At 48.0% G+C, this 26,676-nt stretch overlaps 3 protein-coding genes across 8 annotated transcripts; all 3 read left to right on the plus strand.

The window, feature by feature from the left end:
* Nucleotides 1-529: 529 nt before the first annotated feature.
* On the plus strand, nt 530-11,453 carry apool (apolipoprotein O-like). 3 transcript variants are annotated; one of them, XM_053879962.1, is made up of 11 exons: nt 530-709; nt 1,428-1,526; nt 1,593-1,718; nt 2,083-2,137; nt 2,231-2,329; nt 4,216-4,307; nt 4,375-4,515; nt 5,982-6,210; nt 6,333-6,500; nt 8,011-8,133; nt 9,503-11,453. In XM_053879962.1, the coding sequence occupies exons 1-11, from the start codon at nt 698-700 to the stop codon at nt 9,514-9,516; spliced, it is 1,158 nt and encodes a 385-aa protein (XP_053735937.1). In that variant the 5' UTR covers nt 530-697; the 3' UTR covers nt 9,517-11,453. The 3 variants fall into 3 exon arrangements, with proteins under 3 accessions (XP_053735937.1, XP_053735935.1, XP_053735936.1); XM_053879960.1 differs by lacking the exon at nt 9,503-11,453 and adding an exon at nt 9,057-9,401 and having other exon boundaries at nt 539-709; XM_053879961.1 differs by lacking the exons at nt 530-709; nt 9,503-11,453 and adding exons at nt 854-902; nt 9,057-9,401.
* Nucleotides 11,454-11,498: 45 nt separating this feature from the next.
* On the plus strand, nt 11,499-20,202 carry LOC128767727 (type-2 angiotensin II receptor-like). 4 transcript variants are annotated; one of them, XM_053879965.1, is made up of 4 exons: nt 11,499-12,060; nt 14,086-14,151; nt 16,412-17,388; nt 17,520-20,202. In XM_053879965.1, the coding sequence occupies exon 4, from the start codon at nt 17,546-17,548 to the stop codon at nt 18,770-18,772; it is 1,227 nt and encodes a 408-aa protein (XP_053735940.1). In that variant the 5' UTR covers nt 11,499-12,060; nt 14,086-14,151; nt 16,412-17,388; nt 17,520-17,545; the 3' UTR covers nt 18,773-20,202. The 4 variants fall into 4 exon arrangements, with proteins under 4 accessions (XP_053735940.1, XP_053735941.1, XP_053735942.1 ...); XM_053879966.1 differs by lacking the exons at nt 11,499-12,060; nt 14,086-14,151 and having other exon boundaries at nt 15,870-16,807; nt 16,885-17,388; XM_053879967.1 differs by lacking the exons at nt 11,499-12,060; nt 14,086-14,151 and having other exon boundaries at nt 15,870-16,807; nt 17,146-17,388.
* Nucleotides 20,203-21,950: 1,748 nt separating this feature from the next.
* LOC128767728 (SH2 domain-containing protein 1A-like) lies at nt 21,951-26,244 on the plus strand. The gene is made up of 3 exons (XM_053879968.1): nt 21,951-22,270; nt 23,844-23,907; nt 25,763-26,244. The coding sequence occupies exons 1-3, from the start codon at nt 22,134-22,136 to the stop codon at nt 25,985-25,987; spliced, it is 426 nt and encodes a 141-aa protein (XP_053735943.1). The 5' UTR covers nt 21,951-22,133; the 3' UTR covers nt 25,988-26,244.
* The last annotated feature ends 432 nt before the right edge of the window (nt 26,245-26,676 follow it).

The following is a 26,676-nucleotide window of genomic DNA, read 5'->3' on the forward strand; positions in this document are numbered from 1 at the left end:
AGTGTTCATTACCAGCTTCTGACGACGGGCAATGATGTAGGAAAACGCTCGACCGATATAAACCCTGCTTCAAAACGCAATTATAAGCATTAGAATAATAATGCACTTCATGTGCCACATAACACACCGAGCCTCTTGGATTTGCATGTGTAATGCCACAAGGCTGGGATGGATTTGATTTGCACTAAATTGAGGTCGCAGGCCACTTTACAGTGAGCCGACGCCAGATATTGTGTTCATGCCAGGGTCGTTATTATGGATGTCTTTGAGCCACCGTCTGTCCACGTTATGACCAGCAGGCTCGCATGCCGGATCATTTGTCGAAGTGAGTAAGAAGACGATCATCCAAAGTGAAAGTGTGCCGCACAAATCCCTGGCGCCACCACGGGCACTATCTGTTGAGTGGCTGATGTAAGAAACAGAGGCGTCTTGTCCTCAAATTCTTCAGCTTTGAATCCAATCTAAAAGTGGGCAAAAAGTACGGTCGATGCGAAGGAGAAACACTACTCCACCAATCGATGCCTCTTCAGTCCACGTGGCAGAGTCGGACTCTTTCAAGAGCCCCTTTTGAAACGCACCTCGTGTTGTTGCAATACCAACAGCGGCCATTGGGTGGCAGTATGGGACCGCGACGGGTCGCCACAGGTCGAGGAGGAGGAGAAGAAGAAGAAGGAGGCGGAGGCGGTGGAGCGCTGTCATGGCGGCCAAGGTGATTTCAAACGTAGCATTCTTGCAAAAGTTTATCTGAATGAGGCCGCTGTTGGTAATAAAATTATACACGCGCATTATCACGAACAACGGTTGTGAGTCCGTGACCTTTGTCTGGTATTTCCCCCAGCTGTCTCCCAGCTGACTGAGGCGATGCTAGTGCTGCCTAACGTTGTTTGAGCTCGCACTCTCTCGTGAGTCCACACGTCTGTGACATCGGCTGGCTTGCTCTTGTTGTACGTTGATATTAAACGTCTGTCACTTGGGCGTGTAACGCTGAAGCGACACTGCACCCATCTCAAAGGTTTACCTCTTTTCAATGCGCACGGTGGCATCATGGCAAACGTGGCGTCACCGGCTAAAAGGAGTCAGTCCTACTGTTTGACTCAACTCCCGAGATAATAGCTTCCTAAAACGTTTGGTTCACTCCACTCTGAAACGGCCCTGACGGCGGCTCACTGCGTTAAAAGATCTCTTTTGGAGTAACAGCTGTCCAGAGGAGCTCAGTAAATCGTGGTGTTCCTAATCACTTTTTTACTCTCTTCAATCTTAGTCAGTGATAAAAAGACGCAATGCAACATTCTCCTGTCAATAAAAACACATTGCCTTCACAAGACAAGGAGATGTCAGTTGAAATGGGCTTTGACAGATGTGATGGCCTCCAAATCAAGTGAAGATAGTTATAGTTGTTGGTGTTCATGTCTCTGCTTCTCTGGCAGGTGGCGATGGTGGCTGTCCCAACAGTGCTGGGTTTCGCCTCCATCAGAGTTTATACTGTCAGTCAGACACCCACCAACTTCCAGTCAACGCGAGAGCAGGTGAGAACCTCTGAAGTGCTACCTATAGGAAGGGAAGTGTCACATTTCTCTCTCCTATGTCCACAGCTGAACGTCTACACACCCCTGCCGTGGTCCACTCAGTCTCATGGAGTGTCGCAGCAGCCCGGCATCATTGAGAGCAGTGTCACCTCTGCGAGACATGGAGTCTTGCCTTTCGTTCACGCAGTGAAGGTGCTCGATGCTGTTGTTATTTTTCGAGGATATAAACCATCACTTTTGGCTGGGAGAGAAACCGATTTGTTAACATCATGTCTTCAAACAAAAAAAATACAATTGGAGCAACAGTTTGAGTTCATGTGCTGCTGCTGAAATGCATTTCTTTCCTATCCTCTTTTGTGGTTACCAAATCTTTCATTAACTCAGCGAATAGTTTTTGAGGTGTGGGCTTGCAACGCATACAGAAGTCAGACAGGAAGTCAGCATGGGGCACTAAACTGCTACTGTGGAAACAGGAGGTGTGAAAAAACAGCAGAAAGCTTATTCTTGATTTATGTACAAAATAACGTCCCGGTGACTCCTTGTGTTTTACACACAGGGGGCTTGTGTCTCTGTGAAGAAGGGGGGTATAAATCTATACCATGCCGGACAGGGTGAGTCTCCTGAAAGTGCCACAACTTCTCTAGTGTCCAAGTTCAGTAGGAAATAAATAAATGAATTAATAACTTGTGTTTTCTGTCTAGCAGATGTGTACTATTACTTGAAAGACCCGCCTCCGGGTTTCCTTCCCAGATCTGGTACCATCGCCATGGCTGGCCTTCTTGGCATGTTCTTGGCACGGAAAGGTAACTCCAGTCACAGTGTCAAGCCCCGAGCTGATTTGTTTGTTTGTTTGTGCCCTAAAACTTCTTGGAATATTTGTAAGCAGGAGTAGCTGCCTCCGCCAAGGAGGTTATGCTGTCCCTGGAAATTTCCATCCATAACTTTTCAAGTTATTCTGAACACAGACAGATGACAATGGTGTTATGTGGAAGAAGGAATAAGTGCTTCTTCAACTTTGGGATTGATCTCGATGGCGTTCACTCCACAATGTATGCACACTTTCAGGGTCTCCTTACCCCCTGTTGTCTACGCTCTAAGATTCAACGCTCTTGCCACCGTGGCCTTGGTTTGATTCCTGGCCGGGGAATCCATATTTTGGTTTATTATATTGAGGTTTGCACTCACTGACTGCTTTTCTAGCTTTATTCCTTCATCATCACCTCTGGAACTTTGACTTCAGTTCACAAAAAAACCCTGCCATTCACTGACTGCAGTGTTAGTTACAATATTGGAATTAAGCTGGTTCGTATTTCACAACATTTTTTCATTACTCCGTTAGTTTTTTAAATGTCGTCCTTAAAAGTAGTGTTTACTTCAGGATATACTTTTTTTCCCCACGTTTAGTATTGAGTTAAGTTAAAGACAAGTGTGATTGTATTATATAATAGTGAGTTTTTTCATAATCACAGGACATAATTGAGCTGTTGCAGTTTTCTCCTGTAAATTGTTGCAATTTATTTAATTTATCTAATATTTTATGAACCTCCTCAAAACGTCCTTTATCAGTAATTACAGGTATTGGTTTACAGTGAACCAGGATTCAACAGTGATTGGTGGTGTGTGCTGTCAGTTGCATATGAAAAACCTTGTTTGCTCTTCAGGCTTTTCTGCGATCATCCGTGCACCACTCGTTCTGTGATGGCTTTTTAAATGTAATTTGACAACCCCTGTTTTTATTGTTGCCTTGTTATAACCTTTGCTTGGGGACGAACCCCAATCGCTCCATTTACATACACGTCACTCGTGGGGAAACACCCACATCGCCGTGATCAACAGCTCAAATGGAAGACGAGACAGTTGCCAACTATGAACTTCTGTCAAGCTGCGTTTGACTTTTAAGGTTTTTCTAAGTCAAGTATCATGCGGTTGTACTCCTTATTATTCAGAATTCTACTAAGACATGTATGTAATGTCCTTGTGTGATGCAAGAGCGTCTCACTTTTACTTAAATTAAGATGTGATTTGTGGAATGAAAGGAGACTGAACTCATGACCTCTGTAGATGAGAGTTATGTGTTCAGATTCCTTCTGCATGAGGTCAAGTGCAGCTTGTTTTTGGTGAAGGAGGAATTTGATTCTGTGTGCGTCACAGTCGACATCCTGACTGGCATGCAGCAATAGGTCATGGACAAATGCTTTCACAAGGGCCGGATGAGCTTTCTTGTCCAGTCAAATGTTGCTCTGATGAGGACAAAGTAGCCTGACTGCACCACCAAACTCACCAGAATATGGCAGACGCATACCAATCTAGCTGCGACAGAGAAAAACACTTGATGACTCGCTTATCTACCATTATTTTCTGCTATGTAATGATTTTGGTTCCAAGTGTTGTACACGACTATGTTTTTGTGTTCATAAAATGTTGTCACCTCTCGGCCGCAAGATTGTTTTCAACACGGTTCAGTTTTCACAGCCAGGATTCGCTCATCTTTTTGTCACGTCTGAACTCTGTGGCTTTTTTATCCTGTCGTCAACTTGTGGCCTCAAAAACAGCGATATTGCACTGAGCACCATGAGAGACCGAAGTGTGAAAGTGATGTGACTGTGTTCCTGGTCTTGTGAGGCCCGCTTTAATGTCAGGGTGTGTTGCTTGGGTGTGTTGTGTAGTTGAATAAAACGTTTTCTTTCAGGTTCTCGCTTGAAGAGGTTGGCGCTTCCTTTGGGCCTGATGACGGCGGGAGCCACTCTGTGCTACCCGGCTCAAGCAGTGGCTGTGTTTAAGGTACCTTTAGTCGGCTTCTGCAACCAAGCCAATCACAACTCTTCTCATTTCCTGCTTTGTCTCCAAGGTAACAGGCAAGACGGCGTACGCTGCTGGTCGATGGAGCAGCTCGACGGTGTCTTCGCTGTTCAGCTCCAAGGCCCCTGGAGCTCCAGACGCCGCCGCTGCTGCACTAGTCCCAGTGAACGGCAGTCTTCGACATTCTGAGGTGCCTTTGTTAAAACACTGTTTACATGTGATGTACACACCTGTGGAGGAGTTAGAATGAATGTGCAACTCCAGAATGGTTTGTCAATATGATCTCTTTGGTTTTGCCAACAATTTTTGCAGTCCTAATTAATTGGCCTCTTTCAGCTGTACGACATGTCCATCCTTGTCTTTTCTCCTCAACCCGTCATTGGCCTTCACTCCCGCCTCTCTTCTTCACTTGCTGGATGCTGTGATCTTAAAAAAAAGGAGCCCTCGCAGCTGCCAAGCTCAGTCAAAGTCACATTGTGATGTTGGCCTCTTGGCGTGCGTGCAAGTCCCTCATAAATTGGCGCGTCATCAGTTCCACTGGGGACTCTAGCAGCAGATGATGAAACCATCTGGAGAGCAGAAAACAATATCACTGAATTCACTGTTTAATTCCAAATGCATATTCATCACTCCTCAATGATTGGATGAAGGCACCAAATTGGCACTGTGGGCGAGGATCCAGTGTTTTCCCTCGACAGGCTCCTCGTGACCCAAGACCCTCTCTTTGAGATGCTGTGTTTGCCTGGGTTATCTAGAAGGGTGTGTTCGTGTGTTATGGCATATTTCCACTCACATCTTTTGTTTCATACAGAGGATGATGCGTTGAGTTTTTGCCCCAGCCGTTAAACAGTCCCTCCGGGATTTTGCTGACTATTTTACTGATTGTTGTGACCAAAAATGCCTGATTTTGGTGGCATATTTTGAAAAAATTGAGGTGAATCATTTATGGGTGTGGAACAACATGACTCCTGATCTTTAGTATCTTAGCTTGTAAAAGAAATCCTGTGTTAATTTTTAGCCTCAAAAAAGTTTAAAGAGTAACAAATTTAAAGAGTTTTACCAAATATGCTTTATATGCAGTTTTACAAGTGCAAAGAATACACAAAATAAATGAATAACAGAAGATGAGATATTTTTTATTATGATGTTCCACAAGGGCGGAGACTGACAGACACAAGTGTAATGCCCAGGTACTTTAACACTGAGCCGCACCAAGGTTCTGAGTGAGACGCGTGTGGGAAATGTGAAACAACATGCCCAAACTCTCTTCTTTTTACTGCCGATATGCATGTATGTTTTTGACGTCTGGAACTGTTTGTCTAGCTTTAACCACACTTAAGTGTTAGCAGTGAGATAGGCCTGCATAAGTCGGCTACATCAGTGAATCTGCGCGGTTTGGAAGGTCTAGTGCAGAGATGCTTGCTCACAAGACGACTGAGTCTGTCAGACACTTGTTTTGAGGTCAGATTAATGGTGCTCGACAAACCGTGTCGCTGGCAATACGCAGTTGATCATCTCTAACTTTGCCTTCGGACTCTCTATTCTATCAGTCTTCATCCTGTTCTGCTTTCACTCAAACTGGAGATAAAACATGTTTTTGAAATGACTGATCGATGAATGGGTACATCTGTCTTGCCTTGTTTTCCTTTCCCTCAGCGTCAGGCATCAGAAGTGCCGGACACCGCCGCGGCTGAGGAGGCTCAGCCCGCTGCTTGTCACGCCTCAGAGCCCAGCGCCGCCTCAGAAGAGTCCACTCAGAGTGCTGAAGTCTCCAAGACTGAAGCAGCCGAGTCTCTCCCAGTCTCCCCAGAGCTCATCATCGCGGCCGCTGAGGAGACTTCAGCGCAGGAGTCGCCTGACCACACCCTTACTGAGGCACTGTCAGGTATCAAAGAGTCCGTCTCCTCGCTGCTGGCTCCTCGGTGTAACACGTCAATCACACTCACAGTATATTCACGCTTACCCTCCTGTCATCTCTTTGGTCTCCTGCGGTGCATCCGGCTACAGCTGAGACAAGTTCTCCCGGTGAGGATGTCAGGCTTGAAAGTCGCTCATTATCAGAGCACGTCTCTGCTGCTGTCAGTCCGGATGAACCCACGTTACACTTGGATCCGGAGACAGGAGAGGTGGCCCTGGCTGAGGAAGCCCCCCCCCCGACCCCCATGCAGCTGGAAGGTTTGTTGCTGTTTCCATGATGTTTACGAATGTAAACTCAAGGTCCTTCATTTTGTGGGAAATTTCTCGTCCACGATGAGACATGATGAAGTACGTGGAGTTGAATAACCTACTTTCTTGAAAACATGCCTTGGTTTGTTAATGAGAGATGAATATAAAAGGGAGTTTCACTTACTGAAGAGAAGAGCTTTGAGAAGCATTTAGATTTTCTTTCATGTTGCTCAGGTCAGACACACATACCTCGTCTGTCTACATAACGTTTGATGCAGGATCTGCGTACAAAGTGTGTAGTCGCTCTCAGCCCGATCCCCGGAACGCAAATGTCATGTCTAATGACAGAGAGCCACTGCGAGCGTGTTTGATCTCCAGTTACCAGGCTATTGTTCCACCTTCCACCTTCAGATCTAGTTAGGAGGCGCGAAGGGAGGAAGCTTACCTCATGCTTCCTGCAGCACTGTTCGTTTGTGATTTTGGCCGCCTGCTTGTGATGTCTCAGGTGCTTCTCCCACTTGCATCAGCGCGTAGGTGTTGGTAACCTCTAGCTTTGTCTTTGTACACCATCTGCACACCGAGCAGTCGTTTACCATGGAAGCAGCACAGTTATCACTCGCCTGTGTTTTTTAACTCCAAAAATATCCGCTTTAAACTGAAATGGGTGAGTGATGGTTGGCACCAGTGGGGCGACAGTGTTCTCTGTGGCCACTCCTGTTTCCTCCCACAGTCCAAAAACACATAGATTATAGGTTCAAAAGTGACTTCATTGTTGCTGGTGAGCGTGTTTTTCTGTCCATAATGTTTCTTGCCTCAAGTTAGAAATTAGCAAAGTAGAAATTAGAGAGTGTGTCTCCACTAAATCACTGTTTTTTTTACTCAATATTACTGCTCAAAATGTATTTTATCTATGTATGCAATGCGCTCACCCGGACAGCAGGTGGCAGTGGCGCAGCAGAGCTCCTACAGCACACACACAGCAGGCAGAGGACGCTGGTGGTCTCAATGGCAGCTGAACGTTTGCTGTGACGCAGAACCCTGTATTTGCTGAGTTTTAACCGAGGCTGGTCACATGACCTACTGTGCAACAGTTTATTAGAACTCCATCTTTTGGATGTTGGTGAACAAACGACAAGCACCTCAGTCAATTTTCTATATCCTTCATTGGTCCCACATCACTGAAAGGTTTCTTGAAGTCTCTCGGCCAATTTTGTAGTCCTCCTGTGGGCTTTGGTGAAGTAAGGCACGGTCTGATATGATTTTCCATGTCGTTTCCTCTCCTGCTGCCCATCTCAGTGCTGCTTCAAGCCTCAAATATGGCCTGTGTGAGCCCTAAAAAGACCACAGTGACTGTCTATTCTGCCACTTGTGGTTCAGTCTGGGGCGTTTCCATGATATAGCTGTGTGTCAGGTCAGAGTTGTGTTTGCTTGAAGGTTGAGTCGATCTTGGATTCCTGCATCAGGAGCAGACACGTCGCCTTCACAGCTCACTTCATGTTGTGTATCGCTTCTTTCCCAGCTCCGGCTATTCAACCAGAACCGGAGTCGTCGGACAATTCAGCTGCCGCAGCAGAGGTGGAGACCACGACACCGTCACACTCGTCACCTCCTGTTGAGCAGCCAGGGGCCGATAACAGCAAAGGTAGAGTGGACTCTCAGCGTGCTGAGCTAGTGTGGGATTGGAGGATGACGAGTGGCCCTGCCGCGCGACTCATCCACACGAGGTGCTCCTGTGAGCTCGCACCGTCACAGCTTTCACACCTACTCTATATGCCGTTTGTGGCTTTTCGCCTTCCTCGTAGCGCAGTGTCGCAAAAGTAGGTGTCGACGTCCTCGAGATGGTTTACTCATGTCTATTTATCAAGCTCCACAACACAGTGCCGACCAAAGTGTTTTACAGTGACACTAGGAACAACAATCAGAGTTTAAGATCACTAATACTACGATAAAAACCTGACATAAGAAAAGCTAATATTAATAATAAATATATGTAAATACATTCAAATAGAGAAGGTGCCCAGGTTGTATGAAATGCCAGTGTGAAAAGCTGCATCTTCAACTCGGATTTAAAGAGCTCAAGTATCTGAGCTGCTGTGTCTGGAGGGAAGCTGTTCCAGAGCCATGGTCCAGCCACAGATAGGGTCGGTCCCACAGGGTCCTGGTTCTGCATCTCAGATGAGGACCATTCCTCGAAGGCACTGACAAACAAACATTAGAATCTTGGAGCAGGATCCTGAAGCCAACGGGAAGCAGCACAGGGGTAGTGTGGCGGAGCAGCTGCTTCTGGCTCCACCTGGAGACGAGCAAGTGAAGCCTAATGAACAGATGAATGACTCGTCCAAAGACAATGAAAGAGTTAGTTGTCCTGCAGCCACATGAGGGCAGTGAAGAAGTGACCAGTGTTCTGTGTCCTCAAGTGTTTTGTTTTTTTTCACTCACCAAATCACATAATGCAGCGAGGCTGCATGGCTACGTCAGACGCAGCCCAGAACGCGATTTAGTTCACCATCTATTCAAGCAGAACTGCGTCTTCATCTTCATCTCCCTCCCCTTGCTGCCCTGCAGATGGCACTGCTTTCAAACCAGACCCCGCTCTCATGGATTTTGGCCAGTCCAACCCTGACGACGAGGACCTGTACAGCACCCGCAGCTGAGCGACCGGAGCCCCCGCTCCACTGCACCCGCCTCCAAATCCAAGCTGAGAAGCCCAAGTCACGTTTGTGATGAAAAACACAGTTTCTGTCGCCGTGCCGCAGCTGATCCTCACAGCTTTAATTTATTCTGATCAGTCCCCCGCCTGGTCCAGGCGAGGATCCTCTATTACTTCCTGTCATGGTGCAGATAAACGTGCACTTGTTTTTCTTCATGTGCAAATCCTGGCTTCAAAATAAATGTCTATTTTTTTGGGAATTGAAGTGGATGAGTCTGGAATCTAAAGCCAGTAGCCTGGTGTTCTTCTGACGCTGGATGAAGCTTCGCCGAGTACATGAGCATTTCTTCTCTGATTCTAGCTCGACTGGTCTAAGGATGGAAGGTGGTGTCATGACCCCCCGCTCCTCTGCTGCACCTGTAAGTGAAACATCGGCTTCCCGGTGAGCCGCCACAGCTTTTCAACAGCTGTCCGCAGGATGACGAGAGCTCCTCCGGGGGGCGCTATTCTCCTGTGCCTGGTCAGGTTGCTGCTGTCCTCCTGACCTGTCGAACATGTACAGTGCTTTGGTTTGTCTGAGCAACACAGCACCAACATGGGATCGTGTTCACATTGTCTCATCGCACACCTCTGCCTCTCCTTTCTCCCCGCCTCTGCTATTCCCAGAAACTGGCTGACTCAGCAGATGAAGGGGACACAATCTTGCCAGAAAGCCTGTCAGCTAAGAGCTTCACTTATGTTTTCACTGCGCACCCTTCTTCCTCCCGCGTTATTAATGGCCACAGTTTCGCCTGGAAACAGCTCAACAGGCGACTTTGGGCGTCCTAATGGGTTTTTGCACAGAGAGGAAGCCAACAGTGGAGTGAACAATGTGTCGAGAAAGTTGCCAAGACTTCACAATCATGTATGACGAGGCTCTGAGAAGTGGTCTATCCGTGGTTTCATTATTGTAGTTGCTTTCACTGTGATGCCGTTCCTCGTGAAAGAATCTGCTGTCAATGTGGGCCGGCACTGCTTCAGTCTTGGTTTTGATCAGGCAGCCGTGTCAGGAAGAAGCCCTACATGAAGTGCAATAGCCAAGTCAATAGATTATATTAAAGTCATGGATTATTTAAAAGGCTGAAAAAAATATATGATGACATGTCATATCCATGTATAAATTAGGTTTTTTTTCTTTAATGCATAGATTTACAATACATAGATAAAACAAATGTGTAAAGTAATAATTTATTATAAATATAATTATATATAAATATGAACACATTATATTTATAGCTGTAAGATCAAATAAATGGGTGCATGTAGATAAAACAACTGGTAATTAGAATTAAAATAAAAATGAGCTCATGAATATCCAGTAAACCAATTAAATTAATTACAAACGTATGAATCTTAAAAATAAAACAATATATAATTTACATCGTTGAATATAAAAATCTTCTGAAATATGAATCATTGAAGACAAATGCAATATTAAATAAATGAATCAATGATTGGGATGAAAATAAATGAATGCATCATTTCATGCCTTAACACATTTTTATTGTCCAATATGCATTTTTTTTTTCCATTTAAACCTATCCACATACTACATCTGTCATTCACTGTGTCTAAAGTGAAAGCAAATGCAGCAAACCTAAGTTCACTGCTACTGTCCTGTTTCAGTTTCACATCTCAGCTTCATGAGGTTCTGCTGGTTGCATGAGCTGAAAAAAAAAAAAAAGCGGAATAATGAATCTATCACTATCGCTCTGTGTGCAAGAAGAAAGCGAGACCATTCTGCCTCACAGGAAACACTCGACATGAAAATCACGTCCTGCTCCGCGCGGCCTGAGAACGCGCCCTCTGCCACAGCATGTTTTTGCTTATTTTCGCCAGCTTGCCGAGCAGGACGCGGGTATCTTCAAACATCTTTGTGGTATTTTTACTGCTCCTCCGAGGGACCGGACCTCATAAACTCTGCATGAGGTCGGACCAAGTCATGGCCCCCGGGACCCGCTGTGTGTGTTTGCTCACACAAGTCTCATGGAGGAAGTGGACAGTGTCAGATCGATTGCAGGTTAACGCTGAGGTCTGGAACAGACCAGAACTGGGATCATCTCTTTTATTTTTGCGCTTATTTAAGAGACATTTCAAACAGTATGATGTCTTTTAAATTCAAATGATTTTGTTCGAATAAAGATGGGTGTCTCCAAAAGAAAGAAGAACTTGTTAGAAGTTTACAGAGCGAGAACAGTGCCCTGAGGTGTCCCTGTCGTGGTGGCGTCCGAAACACATGCGAGCTCAAGTGTGCTTTTTATTCAGAACCGTGGAAGCACAGAGTTGGGTTGAGACACGTGCGTGTTCTGTTGAGCAGCCAGCCTCAGCTTGAGAGAAACAACATGTGGTGAAGGAATTGATTAGAAGGTCTTTGAGTCCAAACTGCTGCGAGAGTTTAATAAACATGAGAGCGGAGAGGAACGTGGTGCTCCTCTCCTCACTGTGCGTGGAAAACACCAGCGTCCCGCTGCGTTACCCAGGAGGACCAAACCACCGGCCCCTCAGCTCGCATGAATTCAAGGACATCTTGTTCAGCTCAGCGTGTCTCAGGGTTCCTGGGGCCCCTCTCCGCAAGGGCTCTAAGTTTAGCCGCTGCTCACCTCTCTCAAGGGTCCCGCACACAAGCGGGGCCCCTCGTCTCCCACACATGCGCCTGCTCCGATGACGATCTGAGAAACTCTCACTCACTCTCTGACCAGCACAGAGGAAGCTCCCGGTTCGCGACCTCTCGCCCTTCAACCCTGCAGATTTTCCAGGAGAGGACTGTGTGCGGGTTATAGTTCACTGTGATTATCTTCCCAGGGTCCATCCAGCCAGAAGGACCCTGACCGGCTGTAAACACATGACACATGGACCGGCCCAACGCGTAAACAGCATTATGTAAGCGCTTGCAAGTCCTCTATGAGACTGTTGATGTTTATTCTCAGCCTGTCACGCCGGTTTGCTTTGGCCGTCTGCTGGAACCAGTAGCACAGCGCAGCCATTACAGGCAGGACGCCACTGTTTAGCAGAGCTATGTTATAAGTGTCACATCTCAAACTTTCACCCAAGTGTTCAGCTAAGTTATGTCTTCATCAAAATGGTTACTGTTGATTTTAATCTAGAAATCTATAAAATCTGAATATGAATCATTTATATACTAATGATTAAAATCTAAATGTCAATTTTAAGTCTCAATTTAAAATCTTCTCTGAATATACGATCTGAATATGATCAAAATCTCATAAATCTAAATCATAATCTATGTGAAAGTCATGTATAAACCACATATGAGAAATCTTCAGTTCTTATTTTGGCTCCAAATATTCAATCTTGGATATAAATACTGACATCTATATTATAGATATACATCTTGAATCTAAATCTGAAGTTTAGTTCTTCATTCTGAATCTAAATATTCAATCTAAAACCTAAATCTAAGTCTTAACCTGAAGTCCACGACATGTTCCGGCTTGAATATAAATGTCATATTTAAATCTAAATCTATATCTGCTGACTAAATATTCAAACCAAGTTTTCACTGTACAAACGAGTCAATTTCAATTCAGATTGACATTCAGGGTTTGTTTGGCATATTTCTGCATTTTAAATCAGCAGGGAGAGGAGCGTCCGCGCCTTGGTGTGTGCAGCCGCGGGGCCCGAAGCAGGGCCCCCGCCAGGCGCCGGGCGGCCAGCCGCAGCAAGAGAGCAGCGTATGTTGGCGATTGGTGGCTGGCTCTGGCACCTGGCTCTTCCTCTGTCTGGGACCCGGTTCAGCGCTGGCCAGCCGCCTTGCTCATGACACAACACGACTTGCAGGGCTCCAGTTGGAGCAGCAGAGCTGGTTCACCCACTTCAGTACTGAGCAGGGGAACCTGAAGTTGGCCTCTGTCTCTCGTGTCTCTGTTGAACCGAACAGCGAGGTCTGGCGTTGCTCATTAGCGTCATCCCCTTCGCGTGCCTTCCATGTAGGGAAGGAAAAAACAGACAAATTACAGGCGCCAATGTGCAAATATGATTATGGAAGGGGCAGATAATTGGCTGGAAGATGAACCTGCGGTGTTTTGAGTCAGGGTTGAACGTCCTCTGCTCCGGTGCCCTGCTCTTTATCGCATTACTCGTCGCTCAGCAGTGAAAGTATCAGCCTTCCCAACGATTTCCTGTTGGAATGACGGTCTGCAGTGGAGATGAGGCGTGGGCCTGTTTGTTCACAGCAGAGATCAGCAGACACAAATCACTTGTCTGAAGTTGAAAGTGAAGATATTGAGGGGAGAAAGTCCATGTTGCCTAAAAGTGTTTATCCTGCCTCGTGGGGACCAATTCCTGACGACACACTGTCCTCGTGGGGACCCCTCGTGGGTCCAAACCTCAGTTTGAGGATGAAGACCTCAAAATACGTGGCTCATAACAGTTGGGTGTCAGTTTGGATCAGGGTCATGGTTCAGGTGAGCCCTGTGCTTTGGATTGTTAGAGGGTTACGGCAATGAGAGGTCCTCACAAGAATTGCGAAACAAAGGTGTGGGACCTTTTGCCGGACCCCACAAGGTGAAGCCTCAATTTGAGGGTGAAGACTTCAAAAGTAAGTGGGTCATGGGTTTGAGTCCTGCTTCAGCTCAGCCGTGTGTTTCGGAGGGTGGGGTTTAGGGGGAGAGGCCGGGGACGGGGCTATGGCGACCTCACAATGTCCCCACAAGGTGAGAAATCAGTTTTATCTTGTTCGCCATCAATCCGAGCTGCTGCCGACACCATTGGCTTTCCTGTTCAAAACAAGAGCCTCATGTTAACTCATCGACATTACAGCGTTTTCTTTCATCATTCAACTTTAAATGAACTTTTTTTTTTTTAATCCAATTTTGCTGAACTTAGTTTTCAGTGATGGCAGCCATCATGAGCATCTCCTTGTGTCTGGACTTGTCACTTTTGCAGCCCAGGGGCTTCAGGGAAGCTGTGGTTGGTGGGACGCCGCGTCGCAGCGCAGATCAGTCATCAGAGGTAACAACTGCACTGCTTCCTCTCTTCCTCCTCTGAGTCATGTTACACCTAAATGGATCCACATTCACTGACACAGCTGAACACACTGCTGCTCTTCTGCATCGAAGAAGAAAAACAACCCCTAAAGTAGACAGTGAAAACCAGTCCACCCATACGAGTAACTCCAGCCACATTGCTCCATCATTCCTTTTCATTTGGTGTTGTTTCCTGCGTCGGACAGAAACCTACCTGCCCTCACCATCCCAGCGCGCACAGGACCCGCAGCAGCATGAGGAACAGATCCTGTTTTCCCACCCCAAGTCTCATGAGCCACATTCCAGATGGCTTCACTGGAAAGTGCCCGGCCAATTCCTGCACGTCAGGAAAGTCAGTGAGTCCCAGAGCACGACCCCAGTTCAGACCACTTTGGTTTGAGGGTGTGAAGTCACTTTACAAGAACTTCGTCGTTGGAGGGGCGTTGGAGCGGTGGCAAGGTAAAGAGGCCCAGAGACGTCCTCCACCTCTGCTTCAGAGTGAGGAAGAAGATGCCCACCCACGACAACAGTGGAGGAGCAGAGCTTTGTCTTCTGGCTCAGCTCTTCCTCTGCTCCAGACTGTGACTCGGAGGAACTGGTCTCCATCCAGGCAGTTACACAAGAAGCACAGAAGGTCTCCAGCTGGCGACGCCATCGCCACCACGTCGTTCGGCAACACGTCAGAGCTCTGCAGCAAAACGTTCAGGAAACTCAGGGACAGACTTCTCGATTCCAGTTCCTTCCCTCTGCCCATTTTTCATCTCAGTCACCACTTGATTCATGCACTTCAGTGGCTCTTCATGTTTATGTATATGAAGCCAGAATTAGGAGGCAGTCGTCAAGTTTGACAACCATCCAGTGGCTTGCAGACATGTTTGTCAGCGGCGAAACAGAAGCCTCAGCATCAGTTGGGTGGGACTGTGTGTTCCAGGTCACTTTAACCACTGTTTGCTTTCACTCTCTCTGCTGTTGTTTTTGTTTCCACGCTGGCGATGATCGGTTTATAGCCTCCGTGAGCAGCAGAGGAATGTGGGGAAAGTTTTAGCCAGCGGTTCCAGCTCCACTCATCCACTCCTCTGATCGTAAGAGCCGGATTGTTCTTCCCAACTTTGAGGGGATATTAATCCAGCCTGACGTCAGGCTGAGTGTTTCAAAAGCACATGCTGAAGAAAGCCAGTGAGTCATGTTTTTCAGTCAAATCCACCAATTTGAGAGGTCAGGTCGCAGGGGCAGCAGCCAAAGAAAAGACGGCCCAGGCCGGGGCTTTTCCCTGGACAACTGTGAGATGGTTTCTCTCTGGCGTTTCTCGCTAGAAACACTGACTAGTGAAGCCTCCTCGTAGCGTCTCTCAAGGGGAGTGGTTCTACTTTGAGTCTCTCCCAGTTCGCCTCCTGAGCTTGTTCCTTTCAGTCGCACAGTCGAGCCTTTTGGCTCAGCTCTTCCTTCATGGCGACAAAACAGTCCAGTCGGCGGTGTAGAGCTCACGCCCTGTTCCTCCCTCAGCACAGAACAAGAACCTAAGAAACTCAAAAGGATCTCATCCTGGAACCGTGGTCCTCCTTGGGCTTAGCTCTCTCTTCTTTATCCAGAATTCCCCATCATGGGTTGCTGCAGAAAGTCCTCCACCTGAACATGTCTTGATCATCCTCCCTGGTCACACCCAGCCTCACCACACCCATGAACCTGTCGAACCGCTGTCGACATCTCCAACACTCTTGGATCAAAACTCTCTCTCCTCGACACATCTGTCACATCTGATGTCTCCAAACGTGAGCTGTGTCTCTGATATTCTCTTCGGCGCTCACACTTCTCACGCTTGTCTTTGTGTCTGGGCTACTGTCTCTGACCACGCATCAGGACCCCTACAGGACCTCTCTCTCACCTGATGCCACACACCACTCCTGAGCGTGGCCCGTGCCACCATGCCTGCACTCGTCTCTTCACCCCCCTGTGGCCATTACTCTGGATCTGTGTTTGAGGCGTCCTCACAGGGATCAAGCACACACGGTTCAGCCAATCAGGTGTCAGCTGAAACAAGCGTCACCAGACTGGCACCTGCTTGGTGAAACAGTGTCCTCTTGATCAGTTGGAACAAAAGCCTGCACCACCCCGGCCCTTCCTGGAGCAGTTTGACGAATCCTGGTGTCAGGGATGTGGACATGTGCACTGTGCTGAGCGCTTGTTACATGTAATAACACTAGAATTTGCCATTTTCCCTCACATTAAAAGTTTTGTTTTTTCGCCAGTGTTTGTTGGAGATGGCCTCTGCGAGTGTGACTCCTGGGGAGTGGTTTTAGTGCTGGGATGAACTGGCTGAGACGGAGACGTCGGAGCGCTTCACAAAAAGGCGGTGTTCAGCCCTGAGGGATGCGCAGCCGGACACACGCCAACAGAGACGGATGAAGTCAACCTGCCTGACTTATCGCCCCCACTGTTGAGAGTTTGCGTGTGTTGCTCGTCCACTTCCAGCCGAAGCTTTCATGAAAAAGCCCACTGGAGGGAATCTCCGCTCCTCCATTTCTTCTCCTTCCCGCCGCATCCTCCTGGTTCCTCCCTGCAATATCCCATGGTCCTCCTCCTCCTCCCCCTCATCCATCTTGCAGCGGGGAGCCTCCTCCGGCTGCCACTTCCGCAGGGACTGGGTAAATATTTCCCATGGCTTATCTGACTGCTGGCAGAGCCGTCGTGACTCAAAGTGTGAGGCTTCCCTAATGAACAGGCAGCCTCCCAGCCACCAGAGGCCCCCGGCGGGGACCCTTTAGACTTCAAGTTCGACGCCTCAAACTCGAGCTATTCATTACGCTTAGGCAAGTCGCTGGGAGATGAAGCCATGACTCACATCTTGACTTGATTTTTTGATTTTTTTTTACAGCAAGGAATGAAAACAGCCCACCGTCTCCCACACACCCACCGCTGCCCTCTCTCTCTCTCTCTCTCTCCCTCCCTCCCTCCGTCCCTCCCTCCCTTGGCCATTGTCCAGGTACAGTCCAGCCTCTTTGGTCATGCTGAAGGTGTGACGTGTCTTCAAGTTCCCGCTTGTGCAATCGTCTGGAGACTCTAGGGGGCTATAAGACCCTCAGCCCCGTCTGGCTTCTCAGAGGCTGCTCTCTCCCAGCACACACACACAGAGGCATGACTCGGTCTGGATTCTCTGCTGCTCTCTGGACGGTCGACGGAACATCTGTCCGGACATGAAGTGAAGGAGCGAGCGCCTCCCCAGCAGGTACAGCCTTCTCTGGCCGTAGATGTTTCCTGGACTGGCGTTTGAAGCCAGAAATCCAACCGTTCCATCGCTACGTTTTTGAGCCATATTTGGTCACCGAATGCTCATGTTCGTGTTGCCTGTGCTTTCAGCCGACCTTGGATAAGCCTGCGCTACCATGGCGTCCCTGAACGACTCGTCTCTTTTCAACGCCACGGAGATGCTCTCCAACGATTCTCTGGACCTGTGCTCCACCTGGACTTCTGTCCCAGTCACCACTGTGATTCCCCCTATCTACAGCCTCATCTGTGTGTTTGGCATCGTGGGAAACGCACTGGCGGTGTGCGTGCTGGCTCACGGCAGCGCCTCCAGGATGACGGTGGCCAACACCTTCATGCTGAACCTCTGCGTGTCCGACCTGCTGTTCCTGCTCACCCTCCCGCTGTGGGCCGTCTACTACTCCCAGGGCTACAGCTGGACGTTCGGCCAAGTGGCCTGCAAGCTCAGCGGAGCTCTTCTCCACCTCAACTTGTACGCCTCCATCTTCTTCATCTCCTGCATGAGCATGGACCGCTACCTGGCTATCGTGTACCCGCTGCGCTCCCAGAGCGCCCGAGACCCCAAACGTGCCCGGCTGACCTGCGTCCTGGTGTGGGTTCTGGCCTGCGCCTGTGCAGCGCCCCCTCTGGTTCTGAGGGACACCCACTACTTGGAGCACCTTGGGATGGAAGCCTGTGTGATCATATACCCGGACCGGACCTGGTTCTTGACTCTGGCTTTGATGAAGGTTCTTGTTGCCTTCTTGCTGCCCTTGTTGGTCATCAGCTGCTGCTACTGTGCGATTGGACGCCATCTGCTGGCGGATACAGGCCTGGTGAGGCTGAAGAGTCAGTCCCGTGCGACCATGGCCAGGTCCCCGGAGTCGCCCGAGACCTCAGGTAAGCCGGAGAGACCACCAACCCCATGTGTGAACCCTAGAACCTCGGGACTGAAACCACAGAAAAGCCAGGGGCTGGAGAGGGTGCTGTGGACGGTGGTGGCAGTGGTGCTGGCCTTCTTCCTTTGCTGGTTCCCCTTCCACTGCGTGACCTTTCTGGACATCCTAGTGGCTGAGGGCCTGTTGGAGGGCTGCTGGGTGACCTGGACCATCCGAAACTTGACGCCAGTCACCCTCTGCTTAGGCTTCTCCAACTCTGCCATTAACCCCGTGCTGTACTGCTTCATGGGCCACCATTTCCGCGGGCGTCTGGGGGCGCTCAGCAAAGGTCTGTGTGCCTGCCTGAGGGCCCAGGGCCAAGAGCACGGCCAGAAGAGGGGCTCCTTCAGCACCAGGCTGAGCTCCTTCTCCAGGAAACTCAGCGATTTGAAAGACCTGGCCATTGTTGAGGCATCTGCTTCAGCTTAGAGGGGCCTCAGCGTCCGCCTCAGAATCACACCACAGCTGAGCGAGGGAAACGCCTCGGTAAAACGAGACGACTAGACAACACCGGCGCGCAGGAGTCTGACCCAGGCCTCTTCGTCTAGATCTGCATCTGCCGCGTCTTTCACTCGACGGGTCCCCGTTCACTCCTGGCCGTTCTAAACCTCGCTAGTCTGCGGACTCACCCAGTTCCCTCTGTGGAAAAAAAAACCTTCTCCTTCTAACGGCAGTTTCAAAACGTGCACCTTCGCAAAAATACCTTTAAAAGTGTTTAAAAAGTGACGCAATCTGAAGTAAATGCCTCGTCAAAAAAAGGCTGAAATTGAAGTGACCAAAAAAATATGTCAGTGATCCATTTTTCTGAAAATATTTGGAAACCTTTCGTCCAACTCCACTGGTCACCAGCTTGTTGACTCGAAGGTCACTCCACTGTCGTCTTTGGCTGTCTCTTCTGCTTTGCTAGCACTGATGCTAGGCTAATGTCGAACGCTACACACGGCTGGTCATAGTCGCCGTTGCTTTGTTGGGATTGCACAGTACATGTTTTGATCTGGAATGCACTTCAATCTCGTATTTTTAATGGGAATAAGACACAATTATTGCTGTTGTGTTGTTGTAACCCTTGCACATCTGATGACTCAGCTCTTTTTAATCGCAAATGCGTCTGTAAAGAGAAATCACCATCATCTCAGCAGCGTGCTGTCGGCGACTCATTTTTAAAATGTTTTAAAATGCTCTGTTTCATACCGTGAGAAATGAAGATATTTTTATACCATTGACCTGCTTGTCATTTGGGCATCAGGCTGCGCATGAAAGCGCTGAGTCATCCTTGTCCGAACGCGCCGACGTGACATAAACATCCTGTCAATAAAGAGTCCCTGAAGTGATGTGTTTCCTTCAGCAGCGTCAGCGTTGCACGTTGTGGTCTTTCATTTCAGCTCTCACCTACATGATCTGCATGAACTTTGCATCGTGGAAGTGTCACAGGATTTTATGGTTTCATCTACCAATTATTAAACATACACATTCTATTCAATTCTTCCGTTTTTGCTCTCATTATTAGTGTTTTCTCCCCGAAAACAACGTTAATGAACATATAAATAAAAGCAGTGTGTCACATATATGAAACAAATTTCAGGTCTTTTTTTGAACAGATGCAGTTTTCAGAGAGTGAAAGACGTCGTCGTAGATCACCGACATACATTTTCCTCAGGTGATCTGGAATGTTATATTTTCTCTTTGTTTTTGCCTACATTTTTCTTTTTTTTAAATTTCCTCACAGAAATATGAAAAAGTGTAAATATGTATTTTTCTGGCCACTTATTCCATATGTATTTATGTATTTACTCTGGGCGCGGCCCTGTTTGGATCCTCCAGTTCATCAAAATTCCAGAGAAAGTTTGGCATGGATTCCCTCCATATCAAGGCCCAGATATCATAATCTCATCATCATGAATTCCAGTGCAGCGAGAGTGAGTCGATGGTCCGTGTCCAGTATGGATCTGGATTGACTCTCTGGACTGACCTGGCGCGCGGTCCGCGTGTGTGAGCTGGGAGCCAACCAGGCGAGTCCGGCGGCTCCCTCCTCCTCCTCCTCCTCCTCCCCCTCCGGCCGCTGGGTGGCGCTGTAGCGCCGCCAGTGCCTGAGCAGCGCTCATGATCTTGCTGACACAGACCGAGGACTCATGTCAAGGTGTGTGAGCGCCAGGCGTCAGACATCCAGTTCCACCGCAACTATGGAACCTCCACGTGACGGGTGGGAATCACGCCATATGCTGCTCCACTTGTCAGACAGAAAGAAAGAGGCAGCACTAAACGTGGAGGACTTTTAATCAGCACAGCCTTCATCTGACAGGACAGAACTCCGGCGGCTTTATGAGCTGATAACTCAGGGCCAGCTGTGGGCCACTCGCACAACTGTTCCCCACCACAATCCTGTGGCAGTCTGACAGGCATGATCAGTAGTTGAACCCGGATCGTGACCCGCTGATGACCTCACAAAGCGACTCTTCGCTCAACGTTTGTTCTTCAATCAAAGGACGTCATCGCACTATTATTGTTATTTTTGCACTAGAAGCATCTCCATAGAGAACGTGAAGTGGCGTCATGCATGGACGGACGTAAACAAGAAGCAAACACGAAGGCAAGGATGAGGCTCCAGGAGAAACGATTGGTGTTGACTTCTACAAGTGCTTTCATGAACCACACAAGACCTTTTTTTTTTTGATGTAGAAAACAAGACATCAGCGATTGTGACGTTCTCTGCTCGCCAGATCAGCCGGGAACACTGCACCTCCGGTTCGGACGAAACTCCTCCTGCAGATGAAATAAATCAATATATAAATAAACCTACAGCTGCTTTCCTTTTTTGTTTCACTTAGTTCTTAAATTTGTTCAATTTTTCAGTTGACTAACGTACATTTTTACAGAATATTCCAGTGGAGTTAGTGTACAAGTCACGCGAGTCAAAACATGCATCACGAAGGCGAAGAAAAGAAACCGTGACGTGGCACAGAACGTCGCAGAAACAAAGAAGCAAAGGGGGGAACTTTGCCGTTCACCTTTCGATGGTGAGAGGTGAATAAATATCTGCAGCCACTCTGACCGTCGGCGGCACGCGCTAGCTTCAGTGGTCCTTCACCTTCTGACCGTGAGCAGTGTTTCCTTGTTATGCTATCATTAAAACTGGCTTCACTGTAGCTGGCATCGTGTGGTGTGCTTCAGCTAGTTCTCCTTTGTTTTCCCTGGTGGTGGACAGAACCTTTTGGTGACAATCGACGCCACGCTTTCATCTGTGAGCAGGCCAGCGATATCAAAACGGCTCCTGGATCCTGCCATCTGACACCGTATTGGCGTAAGCCACTCACCATCAGCACCACTGTTCCACAGCCAGTGGAGCGGCTGTGGCTCGGCAGTTGGCTGCACCTTGCCTCAGTGTTTGTGCACACTGGAAGTGCACAATTGATCCTCTTCATTCTCCTGAAATGCATCGACAAGTTTCATATTCCGTGTCGAGCCAGCCGTCTGTTTTCTTTCCACCTCGAGCGTTTCATCCCCCACAAAAGTGCCACAAGACCGTTTGCTGCTTCCTGTCGAATAATACAATCATTTCCTGCGATATCCACTCCGTCACGGTGTCTGTGTGTGTGTGTGTTCAAACGTGTGACTGCGTGCTCTCGAGAAATAGGAAGCCATCAAGCTCAGTGGTCGGACGCAGCTGCCGCCCAGTGAAAGAGGAAGCAGAGAGCCCGAGGCCCAACTCCCCCAGAGACGCTTGGCAACAGCACGGAGCGGGAACCTCCAGAGACAGAGACCAGAAGAACAGAGGTGCAGTGAGGGGCTGAGAATGGAAGCGCTGCCTGTCTACCACGGACCCATCGGCAAGGAGGAGGGCGAGCGTCGGCTGGGCCAGGACGGCAGGGACGGCTGCTACCTGGTGCGCAACAGCGACTCGCTCCCTGGCGTCTACTGCCTGTGTGTGCTGTGAGTGGCATTTCGACTTTTACTGATCCCATCGTCTCAGAGGTCGCTCGGCACCCTGAAATCTCTGCATGTCACTGACATTCTCCATTCTCTTGAATATCTTCTTGTTTCTTCTGTGTGAGTTTGATATTTGAGAGCCTCAAGATGCCGGGAGCCTGGATGATGAGGGTCATGCTCAACTGGCTCAGAATGAAACACAGTGCGATGATTCACTGGGGTGAGCCGTGACACTGCAACCCTCTCAGGGGTTCATGTGTGTCTCGGTCCTTCGCTTGGGTCGAATTGATTCAGCGCCAATATTGTTGCCGCGATAACAAAGACCAGTGTTTTCGTCGGGCCGAGGCCAAGCGCCTGAGTCGGCCGGACACAGACGTCGTCCTCGTGGCATGGTTGAAACACCCGCAGCATCAGGTGGAGGCGCTTCTTCACATGTGCTCGGACGCATCTGTCAGCACAGACGGGGCGAGCGCCGCTGCGTATGCAGAGGTGGACGACGTGTTGGGGCCAGACCACTGTGGCTGGTGGCTGCAGCCCAGTGCTGAGAGTCTCCTCACACCAGTGCGTGGCTCCTCGTCCACCTGGTGCACTAAGGTTGTCGTTTGAGCTCAAGTGGTTTGCTGGAGAAAAAAACGAAACAATCAATGAAAATAAATGATAGTCTGAATTTTTTTTTGACAATACCTACTTATCCAATGTTTGGGCATAGTTGTAAAATACGGAAATAATAATAATTTACTCAGCGTATGAGCATTTGTTCCATTTTCTTTCTTTGTTCATTCCTTTATGTTATTATTTTACTCTTTCAATATATATGTGATATTGCTTCCAGTATTTTCTGTGTACATGCTCTTTTTTAATTTCCAATTTTGAATTCATTATACTATAAATACTATTTATTTACATGAGTGACCTTTTTAATTTTATCTTCATTTAATGATTTACTAAAAATCAAATAGTACAGAAACTACAAGTGCAATATTTGTTCATAAGTATTTCATTATATTTGAAATATTTGATTTTTCTAATTTAGATTTCATTACAGAATTTGTTCAATGTTTGTAGATTATTTACATTTTTTGACAAGTAATAATTATTTTATTTTATTCAATATTATATTTATTATTTATTAATCTGCTTTTATTCTTTTGGAGAATATTTTAAAAATCATCTTACAATATGTACTTTTCAATACATTTAAAACGATAAAGATTGTCATCGCATTAAATCGTTCTAATTTAAGTTAGTTTAATTTAATTGAACAGTTTGCTGTCCAGACAACAGTGAACCTTTGTCAGTGCTTCAACAATTTGAGTGAGCCTAGACTTTCTTTATATTGAAGAAAGTAAAAATGGCCACAGGCAGGTTGAAAAAGGTGAGAAATGTGTCAGCGCCATCTGGTGGCCACTGAGCATCAGGCCACGGCTTCATGAAACCTCATCCGCCCATCACAACATCTCAGCTTGGAGAGGCCGAGACAGCGAGTGCAAACGCTCGCGGTGTGGCGATGGCTGCGAGCGACGGCGAGCTGCCAGTCGACGGTGAACTCAGGCTGACTCTCCCTCTCTGTGTGCAGGTGCAGCGGATACGTCTACACCTACAGACTTCACAAAAACACAGACGGCTCCTGGGCTGCCGAAGTACTTTTCATGTCTTTGTCAAATTCCGCTTCTATTCACGCCAGCAGCTGCACAGCCTCCTTCTCTGGCACTGATGTGGCGTCTACCTGGAATCAGAAACAAACATCCTTTTGGGTTTGTTTGAACCAGCTTCCTCCCTCAAACGCAAGGCGAGACGAGAGCGGCAGAGCGACGGTTGACAGCCTCTCTGATGGCGCCTGTAATTGAGCCGTGACGCTGGGCAGACGCCCAGAGATGCCGATGTATGGAGACGACAACTGAGCTGTCGTAACTACATTTGGCCCCGCGTCATCTCAACTGACAGCATCAAACAAAGTGACAGCAGCAGCAGCAGCTCAATAACAGCTTCCATTATTCATCACTCTAATGAAATATTGGGGGAACAGAGCGCACGTTTGCTTCACAAGGCGCTCTGGCTTTGATCGAATGAGCCCTAAAACGCATTACACCGGTGGGACTTGACAACTCCTCTGGCCGACGGATTGACGGACGGCGTGAAATAAAAAACAAATATGGCGACGGCATCTCCATAATGGGAAAATGCTAATGCGGCGAGCGGCGGCTTCCTGACAACCCACCTCCCAAGTCACATTTGGTTTTCCACTGAAGCCACCTTGCTTTGTGTTATTTCCGTTTGACTCAAGGAGGGATGCGGAGAAAATGGAACACAGCCCTGCAGATGTCAAGAATGAATCCCAAAATAAATGCTTTTGTTGACTAACAAAATAAAAGCCCAGGGGATGAATCATCTCAACTGCAACCTGCGTTTTCCTAATTTAGCTTCTTAAAGTCGCTGAATATTTCAAATCTGCTTATCATATATTTACTGATGAGGGACTGAATGTGTTTTGCATAATAATGTCTCAGACAAAATGGACTACACATCCGCACCGACTTTCTTCGGAGGCAGAGCACATTTCTGCTGCATATTCCAGACGGGCTTCCATGACATGTTTGGGTTCTCGCCTTCCAACGCCAGGATGACGTCACCTCAGTGCCTCAGAGATTCAGACACATGCTTTCACGCTGTAGTTTCTCTTTTCTAAGACTCAAAGGCATCGAGACTTCTTCAGAAACCGACTATCTTCTGTCCCAAGGTCCACCATGAGTTGCTGCTCATAACTTGGCTGATGAAGCTTCATGAAGCTTCTGAAAAGGAGGCTTCATGAAGCTTCAGCACCTGATCCAGAACGTCTCCAGGAGACCTGTGACGGAGCTGCTTGTGTCAAAGTCCACTGCGCTGCCAGCTCAACTGCATCTTTCATAATGAAGCTTCATGAAGCTGTGAACTCATTTTCGGAGCCCACTTGGTGGCCCTCCCTCTCCACGGCTTTGAACAACCATATTCATAAAACTTCCATCATTTTTAGACCAAGAGCGCCACCTACGGGGCTCTGAAAATGAGGCTTCATGAAGCTCCATCAGCCCATCTTTGCAGTGAAGGAGAAGCTAGCCATGTGATACGAGAGATACGCCAGTGCTTTTCAGCCATGACAGATCAAAGGAACGTTCTAATAAATGAAGCTGTCTTTTCGAACAGAGAGCGCCACCTACTGCGCTCTGACACCTCCTGGGACTTGACTGGCCTAGCAGGGAAAGGAGTCCGTGCTAAGTAGCAACAGCGGGATATTGCACATGATTCGAACAGTTTTTTATTTTTGGTGAAATGTGCGGACTCATCCTGCCTGGAGTCCTTTTTGCATGTTCCTCTCTGCTCGCACTTGTCTCTGCTGGTCACAAACTTGTGATAAACAGGCTGAAGCATCTGTCTCCTGCTGCAAACTGCAGCTTGTGCCTTCGCAGCGGACGTTCAGTTCTGGTCGCCGCTCACGCCGGCTCTCTCTCTGTGTTCCAGACCGCGCCTGGTGTGGAGAAACGATATTTCCGTCAAATCAAGAACCTGATCAAAGCCTACCAGCAGCCTGGAAATGGGATCAAGATCCCGCTGCTGCACCCCGTCACGGCTCAGGCGGCCGCGTCGCAGACTCATGCTACAGGTCTCTCCACCATGTACGGTGACGTAAACCCCCCAACGTCCCCGTACCGCAAGAAGAAGAAAGCCAGACAAGCCTCGTCATGAGGAGAAGAGAAACCTTTGAAATACTTCCCTGCACCCACCAGTGAATGAGAAACTGTTGCGTTCCGCCATGCGTGGCCACAAATGTCAGCTGCTGCGCTCATTAACCATTTCCTGGAAACCGTCCTTTCATCTAGTGTAGGCGCGGCGTCTGATGGAAGTGGTGCGAAATACTCCACAGCACAGACATTAATATGCATTTTGTATGATGATAAGAATGTGCTCCTTTGACATGATGGAATTATGCGACTGGAAAATTAAATAAAATGGCTTTGGCTCAAATGACTCTGTGGAAAGGTCAGACTCACGAGACATGCCGCCGACACCCGCTGCACACAGACTCGGCAGGTAAGGTGGACGGAGCCAAGTCACATTTCTAGCTCAGACTTTACGTATTGTGCTGCCTTTTTCTCCTCTGTTATTCTGCAGTACAGCGACCTGAAAACTATCATATTCTTTTATGACTATAGAAAGACAGTACAAGTGTCGAGGTGAAGAGGTTTAGACATATAGACTCTCTTGGTGCAGCAGTAGTGATGAGCAGATGAAGGTTCATGGCACAGTATGAAAGGGTTGATGAGGATTCATGACACAGTATTGAAGGGTTGGTGAGGATTCATGACACAGTATTGAAGGGTTGGTGAGGATTCATGACACAGTATTGAAGGGTTGGTGAGGTTTCATGACACAGT

This window comes from Synchiropus splendidus, chromosome 11 (genome assembly GCF_027744825.2).
Source record: "Synchiropus splendidus isolate RoL2022-P1 chromosome 11, RoL_Sspl_1.0, whole genome shotgun sequence".
NCBI classification, from domain to species: Eukaryota; Metazoa; Chordata; class Actinopteri; order Syngnathiformes; family Callionymidae; genus Synchiropus; species Synchiropus splendidus.